This window comes from Drosophila yakuba, chromosome 2R (genome assembly GCF_016746365.2).
Source record: "Drosophila yakuba strain Tai18E2 chromosome 2R, Prin_Dyak_Tai18E2_2.1, whole genome shotgun sequence".
NCBI classification, from domain to species: domain Eukaryota; kingdom Metazoa; phylum Arthropoda; class Insecta; order Diptera; family Drosophilidae; genus Drosophila; species Drosophila yakuba.
Window position 1 is genome coordinate 3,531,740 of NC_052528.2, and position 22,013 is coordinate 3,553,752.

Consider the following 22,013-nt stretch of genomic DNA (forward strand, 5'->3'; position numbering starts at 1 on the left):
GTACAATTTTAAATAGGTGTATCTTTTTGATGCCTATCGATACAACCAATTCTGTGTGGCACCCAACCATTCCGTGAAATCGGATTTTGTTTTGCTTACCAATATCAATCTACAAATCTAAAATAATTCTAGGCAGACCAATTATTTAAAAGTTGTTATGTAACCGTCGTTAGGTGAAGCTCTGGTTACCATTACTCAGGAAGTAAAAATGCGAATGAGAAATTTTAACATTTTCTGGAATAATGGTAAAAATTGAGGAAAAAAATAATAAAATGAAAAAAAATTAAAACTTTGGGCGTGTTAGTTGTTAGTTGCTGTTTGTGGGCGAGTGAGCGTGGCAAACAATTTTTTTGCAAATCTATAGAAATTTACAAGATTAATAATAAAACTAAAACATCAAAACTTTTGTTATCATGGCAAAAAGTTTCTGATAGGAATTTACAAGACTAATCAAAAAATGAATAAATATACAAAAGTGTGGGCGTGGTAGTTCTGTTCGTTTTGTGAGCGTTAAGAGTGGGAACTTGAGCTGCGTCTATGTCTGTGAAAGCGCATGCTTAATCTCAACATTCTAGCTTTTATAGTTCCTGAGATCGAGGCGTTCATACTGACAGATAGACGGCAGACGGACACGGCCAGTTTGACTCGGCTATTGATCCTGATATTGTTGATATATGTATATACTATATATGGTCGGAAACGCTTCCTTCCTGCTTCTTAGGTAGGTTCCCTAAATTTGGGAACCATAGAAGAATATTATAATAAAATTTATTAAATTTCTAATATGGTACACAACCGGATACTAATCCATAACGACATAACATACACCACACTAGAAGTGAAACGAATTGCACTCTGCGTTTTCAGAGAAATCTTTCCTAATCCTACAAAAACGTTAATATTCGCAAGAAACCCACAATCCATAGATGATGCCTATAAAATCATATAAGATGCTCGGCATTAAGGCTATACATTATACGGACCAATTCAAAGGAATAATAGGTTCAATAAATTCAACTTAATATCGAATTTCAATAACGCTAATAGAAACGTAAACGAACCATTCGTTTCACAAAGTAGTTTTGATGAAGCAAATAGGGATCAATCAAGCATTGTAATTCATGTCAAGAAAATAAAGGACAGAAGGTACGTTTAGGATAAATAATAGAAGGCATGGGATCAAAATCAACCAAATAATAGCTAAACTTCTTATTCTGCTTGAGTTTCAACAAATAGTCGAAATGTTTAAAGATCTGAGCAAAGCAGGCGTATTTTCGAGCCAATGGATTTTAATCAATTAAGTGTAAAGTTTCAGATATAGGGAGGATCAAGATGAATACCACATATAGCAGTGGTAAGGTAAAAAGAGGCCATTAATATTTATTAATAACACTGGAGCAGAATTCAGTATATTAATTCAGAATTTGTGTTACCCGAAGGGAGAAACAGACATTGACATAGAAGTGAAAGCAATGAGAAACAAAATTAAAATAGAAAATTTGTAATTTCCTTGTTTTTAAGAATTTGAAGCTGAGGGTAATATTTGTGAATTTCTAGAGTATAATTTAACATGTTTAATGACATATGTATATGCAGTCATTGATAATTCAAACAAAAAGATTTAACTCAATCATTTTTATTTAGATCTTTTCGTTCAAGAAAATCACTTAGATTTTAACATAAATAACTTAATTGCAATAAACATAATTAGTCTACAGAGCAGATCTGTTAATTAAGATTTACAAAAATTTTGTACATATTTTGTATAAAGAAGGACAACTACCCAAGTTTCACAAATTAAATTAAACACAGGATTGTTACAAAGAATGATCTTCCAATTTATTCGCAGACATACAAATACCCAGAAACACAGACGTAGCTAACAGGCAAATAGCAGACATGTTATCTCAAGGTAATATAAGACTTCCAAAAAGTCCATACAATAGTCCTTTGTGGGACGTTCAAAAGAAAACGGACCAGTCGTATAAGCAAAAGTGGCTTAATAATAAGAAACCAGCGAAGATCGATTTTCGATACCAACTATAGATAAATTGGGTGACCCATCAATCATCTAAGCTGTGTCTTCAGTTGCCTATCTAAGGCAAATATAAAACTCCAATCAGACAAATGCGAGTTTGCCACCATTAATTCAGAAAGTCTTAAGCCAAGTCAGAAGAAAATTTAGCCAATTTGTAATAGAAATTTATTCAAAAACCAAAAACAAATTGAGCGTGTTCTACGCATCACAGGCTTTTCTTCGGCGCTTCCTACATACATGACTATTCCAAAATGGCCCATACTTAAAGAAAAATTCTAAAATAAACACACATGATCAAGACTAAATAGAAGCTTTTCAAATACTTAAAATCCTAATAACAAGCGATCCGATTGTCGTGTATCCGTATTTTAAGAAACAGTTAACTTTAGTTACAGACGCTAGAAACTATGCATTGGGTGCCGTGCTCATGCAAGATAATAAAGGATTTTCTTATGCTAGTCGTTCACTTAAAATTCATCAACTTAATTACTGTACAATAGAAAAAAATTCTTTAAATATTATATTTATTAAAGAAAGTATATTATTAAAATCAACTATAGGTCCCTAGTTTGGCGTAATAATCTAAAGAAGCCCAACCCTAAAGCTACAACATTGGATTAAACGAGTTAGATTTTAACATAACATTTATAAAAGGCAAAGAAAACGTTTTAGCAGAATTGTCAAAGCATCAACAGAAGAGTATGGCAAAAATGTCCAAACAATATTAGATATACATATGTACATAAATAAATAAAGAACATTAACACTTTGCCAGAAGTTAAACCAAAGACAAAAATTGAAAATGAAGATTTCTATATAGATTTTATTCATATATTTGCTAACGCAGACTTAAAACTGCCAGGACCTTAGTTTTAAACATTTTATAATTTGTTGTATATTATTATTGTTTTTACAATTTTTATCGATATGCCAAAAAATACAAATACAACTCACAAAAGTGATCAAGGTAAATTGTTTTAAGATATTTTCGTAAGCATCATACTAATATTTATTTTAAGGTAAATTGAGTCTCCGCAATTTTATAGATATGCATACTTTTTATGCATAATTTACGATACTAATAAAAAAATAAAAAAATATCAAGACATTTTACAAAAGATAGAAACTTTCGCTGCGTCTATGTCTCTGGAGTCTGCATGCTTAATCTCAACTTTCTAGCGTTTATAGTTAATGAGATCTCGAATTTCATACGGGCAAACAAACGGACGGACGGACGGACCGACGGAAATGGCCAGATAAACTCGGCTATTGACCCTGATCAAGAATATATTGACTTCATATGGTCGGAAACGCTTCCTTCTGCCTGTTTTCTGCCCTTTTACTCCATCAATAACGGGTAAATTATAAAAAAATAAACTTTTATTAAATAAGCTTAATTTTTCATTGAAGCAAATAAATAAAATAAAGTAAATAAAACAAAAAAAATCCAAAAAAAAAAAAATGATGAAAAGGTGATGTAAATTTATTTCTAGAAAGAGCTGTAAAAAACGATGAATAGAGCGATGATTTACCCATTAAAATGCGCCAAACAAGCGGTGATTAATAGCGGTGATATTGAGCTTTTTAGCGGTGTTTATGTGTTATTTCTCATAGCGATGATTTTTTAAGACATGCCAATGCTAAAATCATCGCTTGCTTTCATACAAGTTGATAAGGCGCTCGAAAATTTTATGAGTTGTGATACACTGGTGAAAAGTTGGTTAATGGAACTGCAAGATAAGTACAATGGCAAGTCGCTACTCACAAGCTCTCCTTGTGACGTTCGAAAATATTTTAGATGGCGGAAGTGTGTAAATTAAGGGAGCTATCAATGGTATACAATTTTCAAATATATGGCTGAATATGGTATTCCCCTAATAACCATTCTCTCGATACTGATCGTCACGTTGCCCGCGATCCTATGTTATTAAAATTGGTTTTCCATATCTTCCAAGACCGTAAAGGATAATGGAAAACTGAGTTCAACGTATATTATTAACTCGAACTTTTCATCATAATCGGGAATTATCTTATTAGGCTAATTATAAAAATATGTCATTGTGTAAAATACAAATTTTAATATTATAAAGTAAGCATGCAAAAAATCTATCTAATAAATCTGTTACGTGAACTACTATCGAACAATACTGGTTCCGACTAACGAGAATATCGAAAATTGTCCCAGCTCTAGGGTCGCTGCTGCGCCTCGCTCTTTCCTGTCGAAACGCCGTTGAAAGGCGTAGTGTTTTTTGGTTCGCGAGAAAATCTCCAAACATCCAAAATGGTAGGTGGCCAAAGTTCGAAATAATAGCCTTAAAGCTACAGTAAAAGCCTATAGCCGACCTGCATTAATATATTTAATGTCCAGTGCAAAATGCATAAAAAGTGCCCACAATTACTTGGTGAAATTATGTGTCGACGTATTTTCACGTATGGGTGCGTCTGTGTGTATGGTGGTGAAATTCAAGACAAAGACTACGAATGACGTATGCAATTTTCTATATAAATTTGGCGAGAATGTGCATGTTGTGAAATACCTGAGCAACAGCCATATCTAACTATATATATATCAATGATGAAGATCGGGTGTGAGTGATATGTGGTTTTCTGTTCTTATCTAACCTCAAAGACCTTCGCACGACTCACAAAATTGTGTGTGTGTGTATGGACGCCATTTTTAATAAGCACATGTGCATAGATTTAGTAAAAAAAAAAAAATAGCTTGTTATAATACATAACGCTGCCTTTCTTTTTAGGTCAACTTCACCGTCGACGAAATCCGTGGCCTCATGGACAAGAAGCGGAACATCCGCAACATGTCTGTGATTGCACACGTAGACCACGGCAAGTCCACCCTGACCGATTCCCTTGTGTCGAAGGCTGGTATCATTGCCGGAGCCAAGGCGGGTGAGACTCGTTTCACCGACACCCGCAAGGATGAGCAGGAGCGCTGCATTACCATCAAGTCGACGTAAGACCAGTCACTTTTTAGCCCCCTTCCCCTTTTTCTACTATCTTACCCTATTGCAGTGCTATTTCCATGTACTTCGAGGTGGAGGAAAAGGATCTGGTGTTCATCACTCACGCCGATCAGCGCGAGAAGGAGTGCAAGGGTTTCCTGATCAACCTGATCGACTCACCCGGTCACGTTGACTTCTCTTCGGAGGTGACCGCCGCCCTTCGTGTAACCGACGGTGCCCTCGTTGTGGTTGACTGCGTCTCCGGTGTGTGTGTGCAGACCGAAACCGTGCTGCGTCAGGCCATCGCCGAGCGTATCAAGCCCATCCTATTCATGAACAAAATGGACCGCGCTCTGCTCGAGCTGCAACTAGATGCCGAGGAGCTTTACCAGACCTTCCAGCGCATCGTCGAAAACGTGAACGTTATTATTGCCACCTATAACGATGACGGTGGTCCGATGGGTGAGGTGCGCGTGGACCCCTCTAAGGGATCAGTCGGCTTCGGTTCTGGGCTGCACGGCTGGGCATTTACTCTCAAGCAGTTCTCCGAGATGTACTCCGAGAAGTTCAAGATCGATGTTGTCAAGCTAATGAACAGGTGAGTCGTGTCTTATAGGGAATGTTTTAAATCTATTTAAACTTCTACCACAAAACGTGTGGCACTGAGCGGGCGGCTTCTTGAAAGACATCTCCCCAAGGGGGGCATTCTTTTTAAAGTCGCTCGTGCTGAAAGCGCCACAAGTGGACCATAAATAGAAGGAGATCAAACTTTCTCGGATACTGTTTAAACGCTGACTGGGAACCGCTTTTTTAATGTTCTAACGAGTCATGTTAAGGCAGTTACCATACACTAAACAATTTTTTACTTATATACAAATTCATTTGAAATTAATTGTTACCAACAGTACATTTTAAGCTATAATGGTTGTTGGCTTTAAATTGTTTAAAAGCGAAAAATTAAATAAAGTATCGAAATATTTTAAAGACATTTTAGGAGATGTTAGACTGTAACTTAAGTGCAAACAATTAAAAAATGTACAATATAATAATATGAATCGAAGCGTTTTGTATTATACGGAATTTTCTAGAAAGTAAGATAGTATATTTCGTACTATAAGCGATTAGAACTAGTTATATTAAATAAGAAATTTAAAATAACCCACAACTAATAGTTCAACTTCTTGTTTACAGATTGTGGGGTGAAAACTTCTTTAACGCCAAGACCAAGAAATGGCAGAAGCAGAAGGAAGCTGACAACAAACGCTCGTTCTGCATGTACATCTTGGACCCGATCTACAAGGTGTTTGATGCCATCATGAATTACAAGAAGGAGGAGATAGGAACCTTGCTAGAGAAAATCGGTGTGACTCTGAAGCATGAAGACAAGGACAAGGATGGCAAAGCTCTGCTGAAGACTGTGATGCGCACCTGGCTGCCAGCCGGTGAGGCTCTACTTCAGATGATTGCTATCCATCTGCCGTCACCGGTGGTTGCCCAAAAGTACCGCATGGAGATGCTGTACGAAGGTCCCCATGACGATGAGGCCGCTCTCGCCGTTAAGTCTTGCGATCCTGAAGGTCCTTTAATGATGTACATTTCTAAGATGGTGCCGACCTCTGACAAGGGTCGCTTTTATGCTTTCGGACGTGTGTTTGCCGGTAAGGTTGCCACCGGGCAAAAGTGCCGCATCATGGGCCCCAATTACACCCCCGGCAAAAAGGAGGACTTATATGAGAAGGCCATTCAGCGTACAATTCTCATGATGGGTCGTTACGTCGAGGCTATCGAGGATGTGCCCTCTGGCAACATTTGCGGTCTGGTCGGTGTCGATCAGTTCTTGGTTAAGACCGGTACTATTACCACCTTCAAGGACGCCCACAACATGAAGGTTTGCAGCGTTTTTTTTTAAGGTACTATATAATGCTAATTGAAATGTAAATTTTTTGCGTCAATTTTAGGTCATGAAGTTCTCCGTGTCCCCTGTGGTGCGAGTGGCTGTAGAGCCAAAAAATCCCGCCGATTTGCCTAAGCTGGTCGAGGGCTTGAAGCGTCTGGCTAAGTCCGATCCTATGGTGCAGTGCATCATCGAGGAGTCTGGCGAGCATATCATTGCCGGTGCCGGTGAGCTGCATTTGGAGATTTGTTTGAAGGATCTGGAGGAAGACCATGCTTGTATTCCACTGAAGAAGTCTGATCCCGTCGTCTCCTATCGTGAAACTGTGTCTGAGGAGTCAGACCAAATGTGTCTGTCTAAGTCGCCCAACAAGCACAACCGTCTGCTGATGAAAGCCCTTCCCATGCCCGACGGTCTTCCCGAGGACATTGACAACGGCGAGGTGAGTTCCAAGGATGAGTTCAAGGCTCGTGCCCGTTATTTGTCTGAGAAGTACGACTATGATGTGACTGAAGCCCGTAAGATCTGGTGCTTCGGCCCCGACGGAACCGGACCCAACTTCATCCTCGACTGTACCAAGTCCGTGCAGTACCTTAACGAAATCAAGGACTCGGTTGTCGCTGGATTCCAATGGGCCTCAAAGGAGGGTATTTTAGCCGACGAAAACTTGCGTGGAGTCCGCTTTAACATCTACGATGTGACGCTTCACGCTGATGCCATCCATCGTGGTGGTGGCCAGATCATTCCAACCACTCGTCGTTGTCTGTACGCTGCCGCAATCACCGCCAAGCCGCGCTTAATGGAGCCTGTCTACCTGTGCGAGATCCAGTGCCCCGAAGTTGCTGTGGGAGGAATTTACGGAGTGCTCAACAGGCGACGTGGCCACGTCTTCGAGGAAAACCAGGTTGTAGGCACTCCCATGTTCGTGGTGAAGGCATATCTGCCCGTCAACGAGTCATTCGGCTTTACCGCCGATCTGCGCTCTAACACTGGTGGACAGGCCTTCCCTCAGTGTGTCTTCGATCATTGGCAGGTGTTGCCCGGCGACCCGAGCGAGCCCTCAAGTAAGCCCTATGCCATCGTTCAGGATACTCGTAAGCGCAAGGGTCTTAAGGAAGGACTGCCCGATCTATCCCAGTACTTGGACAAGTTGTAAAGCACCACCATCCGATCCCCTACAACATCCATGTGCAGCTGGCTGAGGGAAAAAACATAGGAAAAAATGGAGCGACCGAATTCAACATTTTCATTCGGCAAGGCACTTGAAAAATCGCCTTCGGCCGCCAACAGTGTTTTATAATAAATAAAAACACTAAACAATAAACAAAAATTTGATGATTATTAATTGTATAACAGTAAAAAAAAAAAACAATAAATCAAGTAAATGATTAAATGCTTCAGTTTACATGAAACCAAAGCGCCACTGAAACGAAAGTAGATTTGTTTGCAAATGTTACGGCGAACAAAAAAACTTCTGGCGAAAATTTTAATTATGTTTTTTATTCGGGCGTCGTTTACATCATACGTTCCTACCGCTTGGGTTTGAGTCCTTGCCAAGCTAAATGTAAAAAGTGAAATTGAAATCGATATCCGATAATATGCCTTCGTGGAATGTCAAGTAATACAATTTTAGGTCTTACGTTTCTTTCTGTAATGATCCATCTATGTATTTTCCCTATAACTGCTAAACTAAAGCAATGCACAATTGGCGTCGTGTTGCAAAAAGCACTTCTCTTAAAGCAGTCAACGATTAATGCTGCGCGGGTCGAAAGATATCGATACAATATCTTGATACATTTTTGACATCCCTAGATGAGCGAACGTTGCTCTGTCATAAACAAAAGTTCGATTTCGTGTTGTAGAAAAGTCGGAGAAAAGTAGGTTCTCTGGTCTCTGGCATGAGCATTTTTATATGTGCTTAAGTCAAAAGGTCTTTGCAAAATTCGAATATATTCGGCCTAAACATAACCGTCAAAAGACGCTGGTACCGTTGCTTACAGTGTAGTCGCGGCGTTTGCCATTTGTGGCCTCCCTGCCCCTCGCTATGCGTAACCTATTCTTAGCAGCATTTTGCTTTGAAAAACTTCTGTTTGACTCTTTTTGGTGCCGACAGCAGAACAACCCCAGGCAGTCGAAAAAGTCGGTTTGCTTTCGTCGCCGTGAGTGGGTGCATGTGTCTGCATTCGAAAAAATCGATGCCAGCTCTGTAAAACTTAATTCAGTAAGGAATAGACTGAAAAGAAAAAAGCCGACAGAAGTAAATCTTACAGCTACGCAAAGTGGTCCGCGCTTATGTTTTTGTGATAAGACTGTAATGGTTCCTGTAATCCATGAAAATTGACTGATAGCACCAGGAATTAATTTTTCCCATTATCGTCGCCAAATTTTATTAAAGCTCATCCTGTATATGCACGTCGAGTTCAAGTTTTGAGGCAAACTCAGTTGCAGTTGAAAATGGTTTTTAATTGATCAAAGGCGAAAAACGTGTTTTTACATGTATGTACGTACGTACACATGTTTGTGTGTACATATACATAAAGCCAGCAAACTGTGTGGGAGGAGGTTGGCGAAAATGGTTTGTGAGTGCGCCTGTCTGGGACTCATACTTAAACTCTTCTCGGTGGGACCCCAGTGTATAGAAAATATGAATGAAGATGAGGCAGAGTGCGAATAGTGAGCTCCCACACTCTTCTCTCTCGGGTGGTTGTTGTCTCGTTTTCCTCGCAGAACCTCATTCTTCAAACCGTTTCTCCCAATGTGGTGGAAAAATCAATGCATAAAAATCTCTCGGTGAACAGGTTTTAATTGCCCCCGAGTTGTGTGTGTTTACTTTTTTTTCGGTGTTAATGTCAGATACATATGTATGTACATAATGTAAAAAACTTTTGTGATAAGATGAAAAATACTTAAATGTGTGGCATAAAAAATATTGCATACAATGTACATACATATATATTTTTAAGCCTGGTACAAAACACAAAAACACATTTAATGTCTCAAAACTGAGGGCTTTAGCTAAAATTACAAAAATATATAGTAATCCGAAAACTAGTTCAGTCTCAGGAGAATTCTATTTTTATTTTAGGCGAAACATTTACATACATATGTATGTATATTAATTAATGGCTACTGAGTGGCTTTACAAATTAACCATTACTTGGTCGCATTTAAATTGCCAAACTCCTCCAAACCTCCAATCACTTTCACTCATTGCATAGATGAACATTGAAGCTGCCGTCAACAAAGCAACGCCAGCAGCGTCGCTGACTGGGACATTTTAGTTATCGAGATATCCCACATCAACAAAGAAGCCACCGCCGAGTAGGTCTACCGTCGAAGGTGCTATGATCACATAATGGCAGCGGCACATAAATCGTCTAAAGCACGCGATTCGACGAACGTCAAGACCGAGAGGACGTTTTATCTGGATGCAGGGCAATCTTATGATACAATGGCAGAATCTCATCGCGCATTCCATTCCTTGGAAGCCCAGATGAAGGTAACCCCAGATTTAGATGCTGCTGATGTTGAAGCTGACCATAAAGGACAAAAGTAAGTAAAAAACTTTGTTTAACGAATTAAACTTGTTAGTGAAAAATTGCTATCTTTCCAACGCAGTTTAAGGAGTAATTATGATTTTAAAATATGATCTATGAAGTGAGCTAAGTAGTTTAAGAATTAATCCGACCGATATATTTAAGCGAAATGAAATGCAATTAAGTTAAATGTTGTATATTTTAACCTGAGTAACGTAGTAGCTAACCGCCAGAGGCGCCACAACCTAGTGGATTTACCCAAGTCCGAGTGTCCGTGCATGTGAGAGGTCTCGTGAACTAATAGTACTATTAGAGTGACACCTAAACAACATGCGTTTTGAAACATTGTCTATTCTTACTTAATGCAGCGATAATCAACTACAGTCGTTGGAACCCATTTTCTTGGATGATATACCTGAGCCAATTAAAGTCCTTGATGAGATTATTTCGGAATTTGAGGAGGCAGCAACGAAACCAGTGGCCTTGAACTGCAACGGTGGCGAAAATCAGTCTGAGGACGATGGCTACATGAGCCTAAGTCGCAAAAAGTAAGTAAAAGATCAGTACAATAGTGCCAGCATTAAAACAATTATGTAATTAGTGTCAAATTTCGGTTTTCTAGAATAGGTTTATACTTTAAAAAAGGATAAAATTATCATAAAATAACATTCGCTGTCATATATTTTAACTGGTTTCCGGAAATATTTACCTTTAAATCTTACAACTGTGCTGAAGTGAAATTGGAATCGCACGACTAATAATCATTACTAGTCTGCCTGTCTTATCTTGGAATTTAGGCTTAGATCTTGGGATTTAAGTATGTATAAGAGATACAGAGCTGTGATATGTCAAACGGATTTTGTGCTTTGACCCAGATATAATTTGTCAATCCAATATGCTGTGCCTGTTTTAACGCCAAATATCGCTAGTCTATGGCACCAATTATTTGTATACCCGTAACTCGTAGAGTAAAAGGGTATACTAGATTCGTTGAAAAGTATATAACAGGCAGAAGGAAGTGTTTCCGACCATATAAAGTATATAAATTCTTGATCAGGATCAGAGTCGATCTGGCCATGTCCGTCTGTCTGTCCGTATGAACGTCGATATCTCATGAACTACAAAAGCTAGAAAGTTGAGATTAGGCATACAGAATCCAGAGACATAGCAGCGCAAGTTTGTCGATTCATGTTGCCACGCCCACACTAACGCCCACAAACCGCCCAAAAATGACACGCCCACACTTTTGAACAAAATTTTGATATTTTTTTATGGGTCTTGTAAATTTTTATCGATTTGCCAAAAAACTTTTTTCCACGCCCACTCTAACGTCCACAAACCGCCCAAAGCTGCCACGCCCACACTTTTAAAAAATGTTTTGATATTTTTTCATTTTTGTATTGGTCTTGTAAATTTCTATCGATATGCAAAAAAACTTTTTGCCACGCCCACTCTAACGCCCACAAACCGCCAAAAACTGTCAGTGTTGAAGACTCTCCTTCGCACTTCCACTAGCTAAGTAAGGGGTATCAGATAGTCGGGGAACTCGACTATAGCGTTCTCTCTTGCTTTTTTTTAAATATTATTTTTATGGTTGTTATAGTGCTTTACCCATTTTTGTTCTTTTTTTAAACTTATTCTTTAACATTTATCTTAACTTTTACATGTCAGCATGTCCATAAAAGATTCCGAAGAGGTACCCCAAACACCCAGCACAGATACTGTGCCCGAGAGAAGCTTCAACGAAGTGAATGACACTGCTGAGAACATAACTAAATTATCTGAGGTTGTACACGAACGGGAAACTACATCGCCCCTTATTCAGACAACGCTGGTGAGTTTAGGGAGCTTAGGCCTGCAAGCCCCACAGCTAATGGCACACCAATTAATTAACCCCAAACCCACATTTTTCTACCATCCCTCCAGCCAAAGGCTCGGGGTTCGAGCTCGACTTCTGCCGTAAGCTCAAATTACTCCAGTTTACCGTGCTGTGGTGCCAAAGGTTCGAGTTTGGGTGGAGCTTCCGCTGCCAATTCCTCAAGTGGATTGTTAGCCATCCGACACCCGGCAAGCTGCACCGGTGGTCGCAATGCCCTGGGCATCGACATTAGCGCTGTGCATAACGCAGTTCTTCGTGGTAATTTGGCAAAGCTGCCGGAGCCATTCGTCAACGAGCATCCGGTGACGATCTACCCAGGACCCTCTTCCAAGGCGGCCGTAGGGGAAGGGGCTCGTGGCAAGCGGTTACTCAGCTCCGTCGAAAAGCACAAGGAGGTGTGCCACATTCTGAATCCACTATCCAGCAGCTCAAACTCTTCGTCCGCGGAGGCTTCACCTGCTGCGTCTCACGTCAATGTGGCGACATCAACAGCGGCTGCCAGGGATGAGGACTATTCGGAAGATTCGCTAGAGGAGTCCAACATCTCGACTGACCTCACACCCGTTAAACAGAACGGAATCGCCTGGGAAATTCACTTTAGGAGCAACAAGAAGATGTCAAGTGGCTTAAAAAATACTTCTGATTCTAAAACGGTTAGAGCTATTTACAATAAAATATTTATTAAAAGGAATTTCAAAATTTTTTACAGCATCAGCGCGCACCTACATATCTGTATGATTTACAAATTTTTTTTATATAGCCAGATCACACTAAGCCATTACATAAGCCATAAGCTCATTGAGATTATTAAAAAAGTAGTTACGAATCAAACCAAGAGAGTGGGCGAGTGATACACCAATCTGAAGGTTACGCAAAAAATAAAGTGCGATTGCATACGGTTACTAAAAAACAAATTATATGATTAAGGAGAAAAGGCAGTAAAATTGTAAAGGTGATAATTTTAAAATATGAAGAATATATATATGAAGATATATGTTAAAGTCTGACGCTTTATTCAAAATATATTCCCAAAAATATGAAAAACATTAGATTTACAACTTTTGAAAAAAACGGACTAGTATAGCTGGAAAACTTCTATAAATCGCTAAATTTGTTACGCCTTTAGCACTAACAATCTAAAACTTACTTATTTCACTCGCTTCAATAGAAAATGCATTAGTAAACTTAAGATCTTTAGAGTATACATCTTAGTAAATAAAAAATCATTTTCCTTTACATAAGGTAATATCAGGACAACATGCATACATCGTCACTAGTTTTATAATTAGTATTTTAAATGCTAACGGAGAACATTGCAAAACAAAAGTTGGTGCTTTTATAAACAAGTTGTTAAATGAACCCCTTCAGGCGTTATTGCAGTCACCTGATGAATCAATCCCACTGGTTGTCTAATCGTCGAAGGCTGATAAATTAAAAATATTTGTTTTCTACTTGCATACGTATTTCCGCCACTTTCCCTTGAGTGCTGTAGCGGGTCGATAATCTCGACTATTACGTTCTATCTTGATTTACATACTAGTTCCTACTACGTGTACAACACTGTTCAATAATTATGAATTTTGACATTTCCATCAACAGATAACCAACCATTTAGATGACATTTTTATTTCCAACGATAAAAACATGCTGGGCAATGGAACTTTTATTATCCGTCGCTCCACTGCCAAAAAACCGCCTCGTGCCGCAGATGTGTTTCGTATACCAAAGCCGCTACGTTCCTCGTTGGCCGAGAGAGTCAAACCCGAACCCAAAGTTGGCCCGGGGGCGATCAGTAATGAGTTCTACGCAAGCGATAGCGAGCAAAGCGATGCCACTCCGCTACCATTACCACTGCCACCAGCTTCATCTGAGACAAACTTCGTGTACAAGGAGTGTGAGGCTAATGCGGAGCATACACGCCGCGGATTGGAGATGGCCGCTGCACACCGAGCGGTCTTATCTCTTGATATTGAGGCAGCAGAACAACTCGGCTATTGCAAGCCAGTGAAGAGCAAGATGGCAATGCTAACAGAAAAGCGCCTGAGTGCCGAGTCCATGCCGGACAACACATCCAGCAGCGAAGAGTTTGATGAGGCGCGTCTCAACGGAACCAGCAGCTACGAGTTGTATGGATACAACGGTAACGGTGAGTAAAAAAAAAACAATTAATTTTGTCTTTTCTTAAAATGTTATCAGGATTAAATTATATAAAGATAGCAGATATAATCTTAACCATTTTATATGACTATTTCAAAGAAAATTTGAAATCATAATATATAAAACTGTTTTCAATGTAGATCAGCGAGCTTCAAACGCCACCACTCCTCATACAGATTTGGCTCCAACTTTGGAGGAGGACGAAGAACTTTCCGATTTTAGCTATGGGTGTGCTCCACTGATGCAAATAGAGCATAACATCAGTGCTTTGTTGCGTGGAGACATTCCAGTTGTTGGCCAACCGGCTGAATGTAATGGTGGTGGACTTACTGGTGCCCCAACGACAGCTGCCGAGCTGCATGCAAAGCGAGTACTGGAATTTCGACATGGCGTTCACAAGTCTGAAAGCGCCAAAGAGATGCTGCTTTCACAGATCCCCCATTTGGGCCCACTGCCCCCCTCGCCGCCAAGTTTTAACCCGGATTTATTTGACTACGATGCCCCACTTCCACCGTCGCCGGTGGAAGTGCGAAAGCAGCTAGAGCTCCCGGCAGTGGCCCCTGCCGCGAATCGGGGTACTACCGTAGTGGAGGTACATGCTACCGCCTCCGGTACGGCGGTGCACAGTAGCAACAGCCACACTCGCCGCAGTCGAGACAATATCTCCTCTGTGCGTCACTTTACTGACGAGCTACCACCGCCACCAGCGCCTGCCCACCAATCCGCCAGTTTTTTAGAGGGCCACGCCGGACCGCCTACGGTCCCCCCACATCGAGCCACTGGAGGTCATTCGGCCAACACAATGAAATCCTGGAGTATTGACTCGCAATACCGCAAGAAATCACCAAAGCTTTTTGGTCACTATAGCAGCGGTGGCAGTGGGATAACCACACCTACTGGTCTGGGACCGATGCCTCCACTGCCCGCTCCGCACTTCGACGGAATGGCAGGTGGATCTGGGTCCTACCATCGACGTTATATTAACTATGGCACCAAACGTAGCCTAAAGCAGTCGCCGCGTGAAGAGCATCGCCTGCAAACCTCATGTAGTCTTCCTGAAACGCCAATTTTCGCCAGAGGGTGAGTAATTACATACAAGTTACATAAGACCTAGAAAAGTAACAATATACCGGTAGCTGTGACATACCCCGAACCCCATATCGACGCCAAAATGAGCCCCTACCTGTGGTCAGTGGTTCCCGCACAGCGCCCAGATCGAGCACATCGACCAGCATTAACATGGGCGCTTCAATTTTGGGAATAGGAGGCAAGTAATATTGAATATTTTAATAAAAATATACACATAGATGGGCAGTTTATTAACAAACGCCAACAATTTATTATTATTTATTTATTAACAAAGCAAAGTTTCCGCGAAATAAGCCTTAAAATATTTTTTTTCAATATAAAGTCCATTTTCATCCATTTTTTAGTCCAAGTCCAGTTTTCAACCATTACTAAACTCCAATAACAGGCAAATTCTTTTAAAATAAATTTTTAAATCTCCAGGCATGTGCCACATTTAAGCATTTTAGCTTATATTTCCAATTAATATTAAGATTTTTTAAAAAAGGTATATCAATAAAAATACCAAAACCCACAAGTACATGCAAAGCTTTACGCGCGAGATAACAATCTGAACTGAATAGGTTTTTTTTTTCAATTTTCGAAACGTTTTATTATCCATTAATAACACTCCGATTTAAAATTATTTTTTCAAAAACCAACAACAAATCTCCATTGTATTTGGCTCAACTGAATATGTTTTACGCTTTTGGCTTTACTTCGTGTTTGACCGTGTGATTAAAAAGAGTTTAATGTATGTATTCTATAATTTAAGGCATTTATTATCATTTTTTTTGGAAAATGGGCCGTGGAAAAGCTTTAACCGATTTTGAGGTACTATAATAAAAGGCTATATGAAATCTTGATTAAAACACTATATAGTTAAGAAAATAGCTTGAAGTCAATATATTCATTTTCTTTGTAACGAGGCACACTACGAGCTGCCTCAAATTTCACCCATTCTGCTGGTAAAATTTGGGAAGAATGCAGGGTAAATGCTAGCGTTTCTACGGTAAAACGAACTATTCGAAGAAAATTAAAACATCGATTTTCCCGAGAACCCATGAGGTGGAACAAGGAGTAAGAGACAGTGGCCTTCTTCGACGAATAGAAGTTTAACCTTGATGGACCGGATGGTTATAATTACTATTTCCACGATATGAGAAAGGATCCACTTTTCTTAAGTCGACATCTCAGTTGTCCTGGTGGTGTGTAAAGCCGTATCTTTTTATGGAGCATCATTTTATGAAGATAAACGCAAATGCGTACTGAACTGTACTTCAAAAGGCTTTTCCGCCGATTTCTGAGATTTATGGTCATACTCCATGGACGTTCCAGCATGACAACGCTCGACTGGCCGCCTTTATATTATCGAAAACATTTGGGGACTCTTGTCAAGGAGGGTATACGAAGGAGGAATGCAGTTTAGTGACCCTGGTACTCTAGTTAAAGCAATAAAAAAACCAAATTTTTAAAAGTGTGGGCAGTTTGTGGGCGTTAGAGTGGGTGTGGCAACATGAATCGACAAACTTGTGCTGCGTCTATGCCACTGGAGTCTGCATGCTGAATCTCAACTTTTTATACCCGTTACTCGTAGAGTAAAAGGGTATACTAGATTCGTTGAAAAGTATGTAACAGGCAGAAGGAAGTGTTTCCGACCATATAAAGTATATATATTCTTGATCAGGATCAATAGCCGAGTCGATCTGGCCATGTCCGTCTGTCCGTCCGTCTGTCGAGATCTCAGGAACTACTAAAGCTAGAAAGTTGAGATTAAGCATACAAACTTCAGGGACATAGAAGCAGCGCAAGTTTGTCGATTCATGTTGCCACGCCCACTCTAACGCCCACAAACCGCCCAAAACTGCCACGCCCACACTTTTGAAAAATGTTTTGATATTTTTTCATTTTTATATTGGTCTTGTAAATTTCTATCGATTTGCCAAGAAACGTTCTGCCACGCCCACTATAACGCCTACAAACCGCCAAAAATTGTGTTTAAGACTCTCCTTTTCCCTTCCACTAGCTGAGTAACGGGTATCAGATAGTCGGGGAACTCGACTATAGCGTTCTTTCTTGTTTCTTTTATAGTTTCTGAGATCTCGTCGGTCATACGGACGGACGGACAAGAATGTATATACTTTATATGGTCGGAAACTCTTCCTTCTTTATTCTTTACCAAACCGTATATATGAAATAATTAATAACAAAATAAATAAACGAAATATTAAATAACGCCTAAACATTATATAAAATGACATTATATTATATAAAATGACCAGTTTTTTGAGATGACCAGTTTTTTGAAATTTTGCTGTATAAAATTAATGTATACTTTTATTTAATAGTTTTAGTACTCAAACCATTTCAGTCAAAAACAATAATTTTGAAGAAATAATAAAAATTATATAAAAAAAAACTATCAGAACCAAACATTTGCTATTTCAAAAAGGACTGTTTTCGTTATACAACAATTTATTTCAAAATTTATTTCGCTTAAATAGGACCTCTCTTTATGGAGCTCGTTTCGAAAATTAAAACAAGAGAGAACGCTATAGTCGAGTTCCCCGACTATCTGATACCCGTTACTCAGCTAGTGTAAGTGCGAAGGACAGTTTTTGGCGGTTTGTGGGCGTTAGAGTGGGCGTGGCCAAAAGTTTTTTGGCGAATAGATAGAAATTTACAAGACTAATACAAAAATGAAAAAATATCAAAACATTTTTTAAAAGTGTGGGCGTGGCAGTTTTGGGCGGTTTGTGGGCGTTAGAGTGGGCGTGGCAAAAAGTTTTTTTGCAAATCGATAGAAATTTGCAAGACCAATACAAAAATGAAAAAATTTTAAAACATTTTTCAAAAGTGTGGGCGTCGCAGTTTTGGGCGGTTTGTGGGCGTTAGAGTGGGCGTGGCAACATGAATCGACAAACTTGCGCTGCGTCTATGTCCCTGGAGTCCGTAAGCCTAATCTCATCTTTCTAGCTTTTGTAGTTCCTGAGATCTCGACGTTCATACGGACAGACAGACGGACAGACGGACGGACAGACGGACATGGCCAAATCGACTCGGCTATTGATCCTGATCAAGAATATATATACTTTATATGGTCGGAAACACTTCCTTCTGCCTATTACATACTTTTCAACGAATCTAGTATACCCTTTTACTCTACGAGTAACGGGTATAAAAAGTCAATCCTATTCAGTTGGGAGGCACTGTACTACCCCATTTTTATTAATGTAAGCTCTTTTACAAATCTAATCTCATTGAGGTCGGTCATAGGTACTATTCTTTCCCAACTAAACTGCTAGCCTAAACCAAAATCACCTTTACTAGCGTACGGTCCCAATCCAGACCCGCCGTTGCTATTAACAATTTGGACCTTGCTAAAACACCAGAACCGAAAGTTGATCTTGAAATCAACCAGCTTTTTATACCCGTTACTCGTAGAGTAAAAGGGTATACTAGATTCGTTGAAAAGTATGTAACAGGCAGAAGGAAGCGTTTCCGACCATATAAAGTATATATATTCTTGATCCGTCTGTCCGTCCGTATGAACGTCGAGATTTCAGGAACTACTAAAGCTAGAAAGTTGAGATTAAGCATACAAACTCCAGGGACATAGAAGCAGCGCAAGTTTGTCGATTCATGTGGCCACGCCCACTCTAACGCCCACAAACCGCCCAAAACTGCCACGCCCACACTTTTGAAAAATGTTTTGAAATTTTTTCATTTTTGTATTAGTCTTGTAATTTTCTATCTATTTACCAAAAAACATTTTGCCACGCCCACAAACCGCCCAAAACGGCCACGCCCACACTTTTGAAAAATGTTTTGAAATTTTTTCACTTTTGTCTTGTAATTTTCTATCGATTTATCAAAAAACTTTTTGCCACGCCCACTCTAACGCCCTCAAACCGCCCAAAGCTGATACGGCCACACTTTTGAAAAATGTTTTGATATTTTTTCATTTTTATATTGGTCTTGTGAATTTCTATCGATTTGCCAAGAAACGTTCTGCCACGCCCACTATAACGCCTACAAACCGCCAAAAACTGTGTTTAAGACTCTCCTTTTCCCTTCCACTAGCTGAGTAACGGGTATCAGATAGTCGGGGAACTCGACTATAGCGTTCTCTCTTGTTTTTACTATACTATATAATTTATAGTACTACATAAAACTATATAGATTTTAAACTTAAAGACTGCCCAAATATATGAATATATGTAAACGTTAGGTATGAACACCTCATTCGTCAAACCAATCAGAAATAGCTTTTAAAAGCTTAAATATAACATAATGTAACAAATGTTAATTTAATCATATGTATGTATGAGCGATATATATATATACAAAAACATATGTATATAGGTTATTATTTAACGTCCAATAATCTGTTTGCCTTCCATTAGCGCAGAAAGATGGGGAAAAAAATATTGTCTTCGACAGCTTCAGAGACCATATTCATTACTGGATTTGTCATTTTACACAGTGTTAATTTATTTTATTCCCTATCAGTAGGAGGTAACTATGGTACATCTCAAATTTGCCGCCAGCGCTCAATAAATCATGCTTTGGCTTCCAATGAAATGCTTCGTATGACTGGGGCCCCGGCTCGAGGATGGTATCCGAAGCAACGGGGTATGCGCCCAGTTTCCACCGAAAACATAGATCGGCTGGCATCCATGCGGGTATGGGATAATCCGACTGGCATGTCGGGCACCGGACAATCTCGTAAGCCCTTAACGCTGCCACCAAATCTTACACCTTCCTTCTTGAATAAATCACCCCGCGAGGCTCTGCGGCGAGTGACCAGTTTGCTGATAACCAAGAAAAGTGAGTTCGTCTGAAGTGAACTGAATAAATAATAAAGCGATATTCTTGTACCCATCAGAAAACAGCAAAGATCGAAAACCGAAGGCATACTGCAATGAGCTTATGGATGATACCAAAAGCAAGCAGTTCTATAATTTCGAAACGGGTAAAGTTTTAAAACACATTTATGAAGAGTATACATTATATTAAAGTAACAAAACAAAAAATAGCGAAAGCAATTTATAAAATAATGTAAAGATATTTTTTTAAATACACGAGAGCAGAGTATTCTAGATTATTTAAAGGTTGTGTGAAAGGACGATAAATCTTTTGTTTAATTTTTTACCTGCGTCGTGCTGTACATATATTTGTTGGAACGTCGAGATCCCAGGAGCTAGAGCGTAATGAATTAAGATATATACTCTTATAACGCGTATGCATTAAATCGATTTTTTCAAAATATTGCCACGCTCATTTAAAATTTGATATAAATCTAAATCAAATTATTGCCGGCCCATATAATCAGCAGATAAGTTAAACTCGTGTGCAATATCCCCATGTCTTTATATTTCTCTCCTTAGCAGCTTCTTGATAGTTAGACCACTGAAATATTTAAGTTAGCATTTAAATAAATTAGAAAAAACCTGTTTAAAAGACTTGAATTTTGATACGAAACTCTTTTATTTAGGATCCACCACGCAAAAGGATACCAATCGTAAAGACAATGGAGTCTCAGGGGCGGCCACCAATAACAAACCCAAAAAAAAGGGGCTTTTTAAATCTCTTTGGAAACGCTCCAAAACTGCCTCTTTAGATCAGTAGTGAAACCCACCCTTGAAAGCTCAACCACTGCCCCTTGCTTTATATACACCATATGTTTATAGTATTATAACCCTGCACATACATTAACTTTTTTTGGGTTAAAAGCCCGACGACTCACCTGCTTATTAACTCAGCAGAACGCTTGTGTTTGTTTATCTTGAAACACACAAAAGTATCGTAATTGGTCATATAGTAATGAGACAATTGAACAATTCAAATGCACAAAAGCCGTGAATCGTAAAGACTGACAATGAAAAAAGCGTTTAGAAAGATTTAATTAAATTTAAAAATATGAGAAAGTATATAAAATAAACCTAAAAAATACAAACAAAATTTCACTCTTTCAAGTTAAAGAAAATGCAGTGTAAAATAATTGTACGGTCAACACCGAACTTTTAAAATACTATTAAAGCTATTACTGTAGTTATATGGCCAATGATCGAATAACAAAAATCCAACCGAATACACATAGCATTGGCTCAACAAGAAATTTAAAAGCACTGAATTAATTTAATCATATGTATGTATGAGCGATATATATATATACAAAAACATATATAGTTTGGACTATAACTAAACCGTTTAGGGTTTTAGGCAACACTACTTATATTATTATTATGTTAAATTGCTTACATCTGGGCAAGAGATTTTAAGGAGCTGGAGACGGGACATGAGCAATAAAGAAATTTTAAAGTATGTATTTGAATCGAACTTCTGGTTCTTTACCAAGCTCCAGAGTGCAACCCAGAAAAATCAAGTTGAAATGACAAACAAAAATCTCACAACTGATGGTACGTATTGAATTTCCAGAAACTGAAACAGAATGAAGTTAAGCCCTCCACATTTTAACGAA

The 22,013-nt window shown here is 39.1% G+C and overlaps 2 protein-coding genes across 5 annotated transcripts; both read left to right on the forward strand.

Annotated features, from left to right (window-relative positions):
• Nucleotides 1–4,184: 4,184 nt before the first annotated feature.
• On the forward strand, nt 4,185–8,326 carry LOC6529202 (eukaryotic translation elongation factor 2). Its single transcript, XM_002090173.4, has 5 exons — nt 4,185–4,322; nt 4,795–5,009; nt 5,069–5,596; nt 6,190–6,886; nt 6,957–8,326. Exons 1-5 carry the CDS (start codon nt 4,320–4,322, stop codon nt 8,046–8,048), a joined length of 2,535 nt encoding a protein of 844 aa, XP_002090209.1. The 5' UTR covers nt 4,185–4,319; the 3' UTR covers nt 8,049–8,326.
• A 351-nt stretch (nt 8,327–8,677) lies between these two features.
• LOC6529203 lies at nt 8,678–21,650 on the forward strand. 4 transcript variants are annotated; one of them, XM_015196763.3, is made up of 11 exons: nt 8,678–8,769; nt 10,111–10,444; nt 10,797–10,976; nt 12,100–12,262; nt 12,355–12,960; nt 13,907–14,453; nt 14,605–15,544; nt 15,601–15,731; nt 20,042–20,359; nt 20,418–20,504; nt 21,027–21,650. In XM_015196763.3, the coding sequence occupies exons 2-11, from the start codon at nt 10,248–10,250 to the stop codon at nt 21,158–21,160; spliced, it is 3,303 nt and encodes a 1,100-aa protein (XP_015052249.1). In that variant the 5' UTR covers nt 8,678–8,769; nt 10,111–10,247; the 3' UTR covers nt 21,161–21,650. The 4 variants fall into 4 exon arrangements, with proteins under 4 accessions (XP_015052249.1, XP_039229099.1, XP_015052248.1 ...); XM_015196762.3 differs by lacking the exon at nt 8,678–8,769 and adding an exon at nt 8,854–9,113; XM_039373165.2 differs by lacking the exon at nt 8,678–8,769 and having other exon boundaries at nt 8,853–10,444; nt 12,355–12,995; nt 13,909–14,453; nt 20,045–20,359.
• The last annotated feature ends 363 nt before the right edge of the window (nt 21,651–22,013 follow it).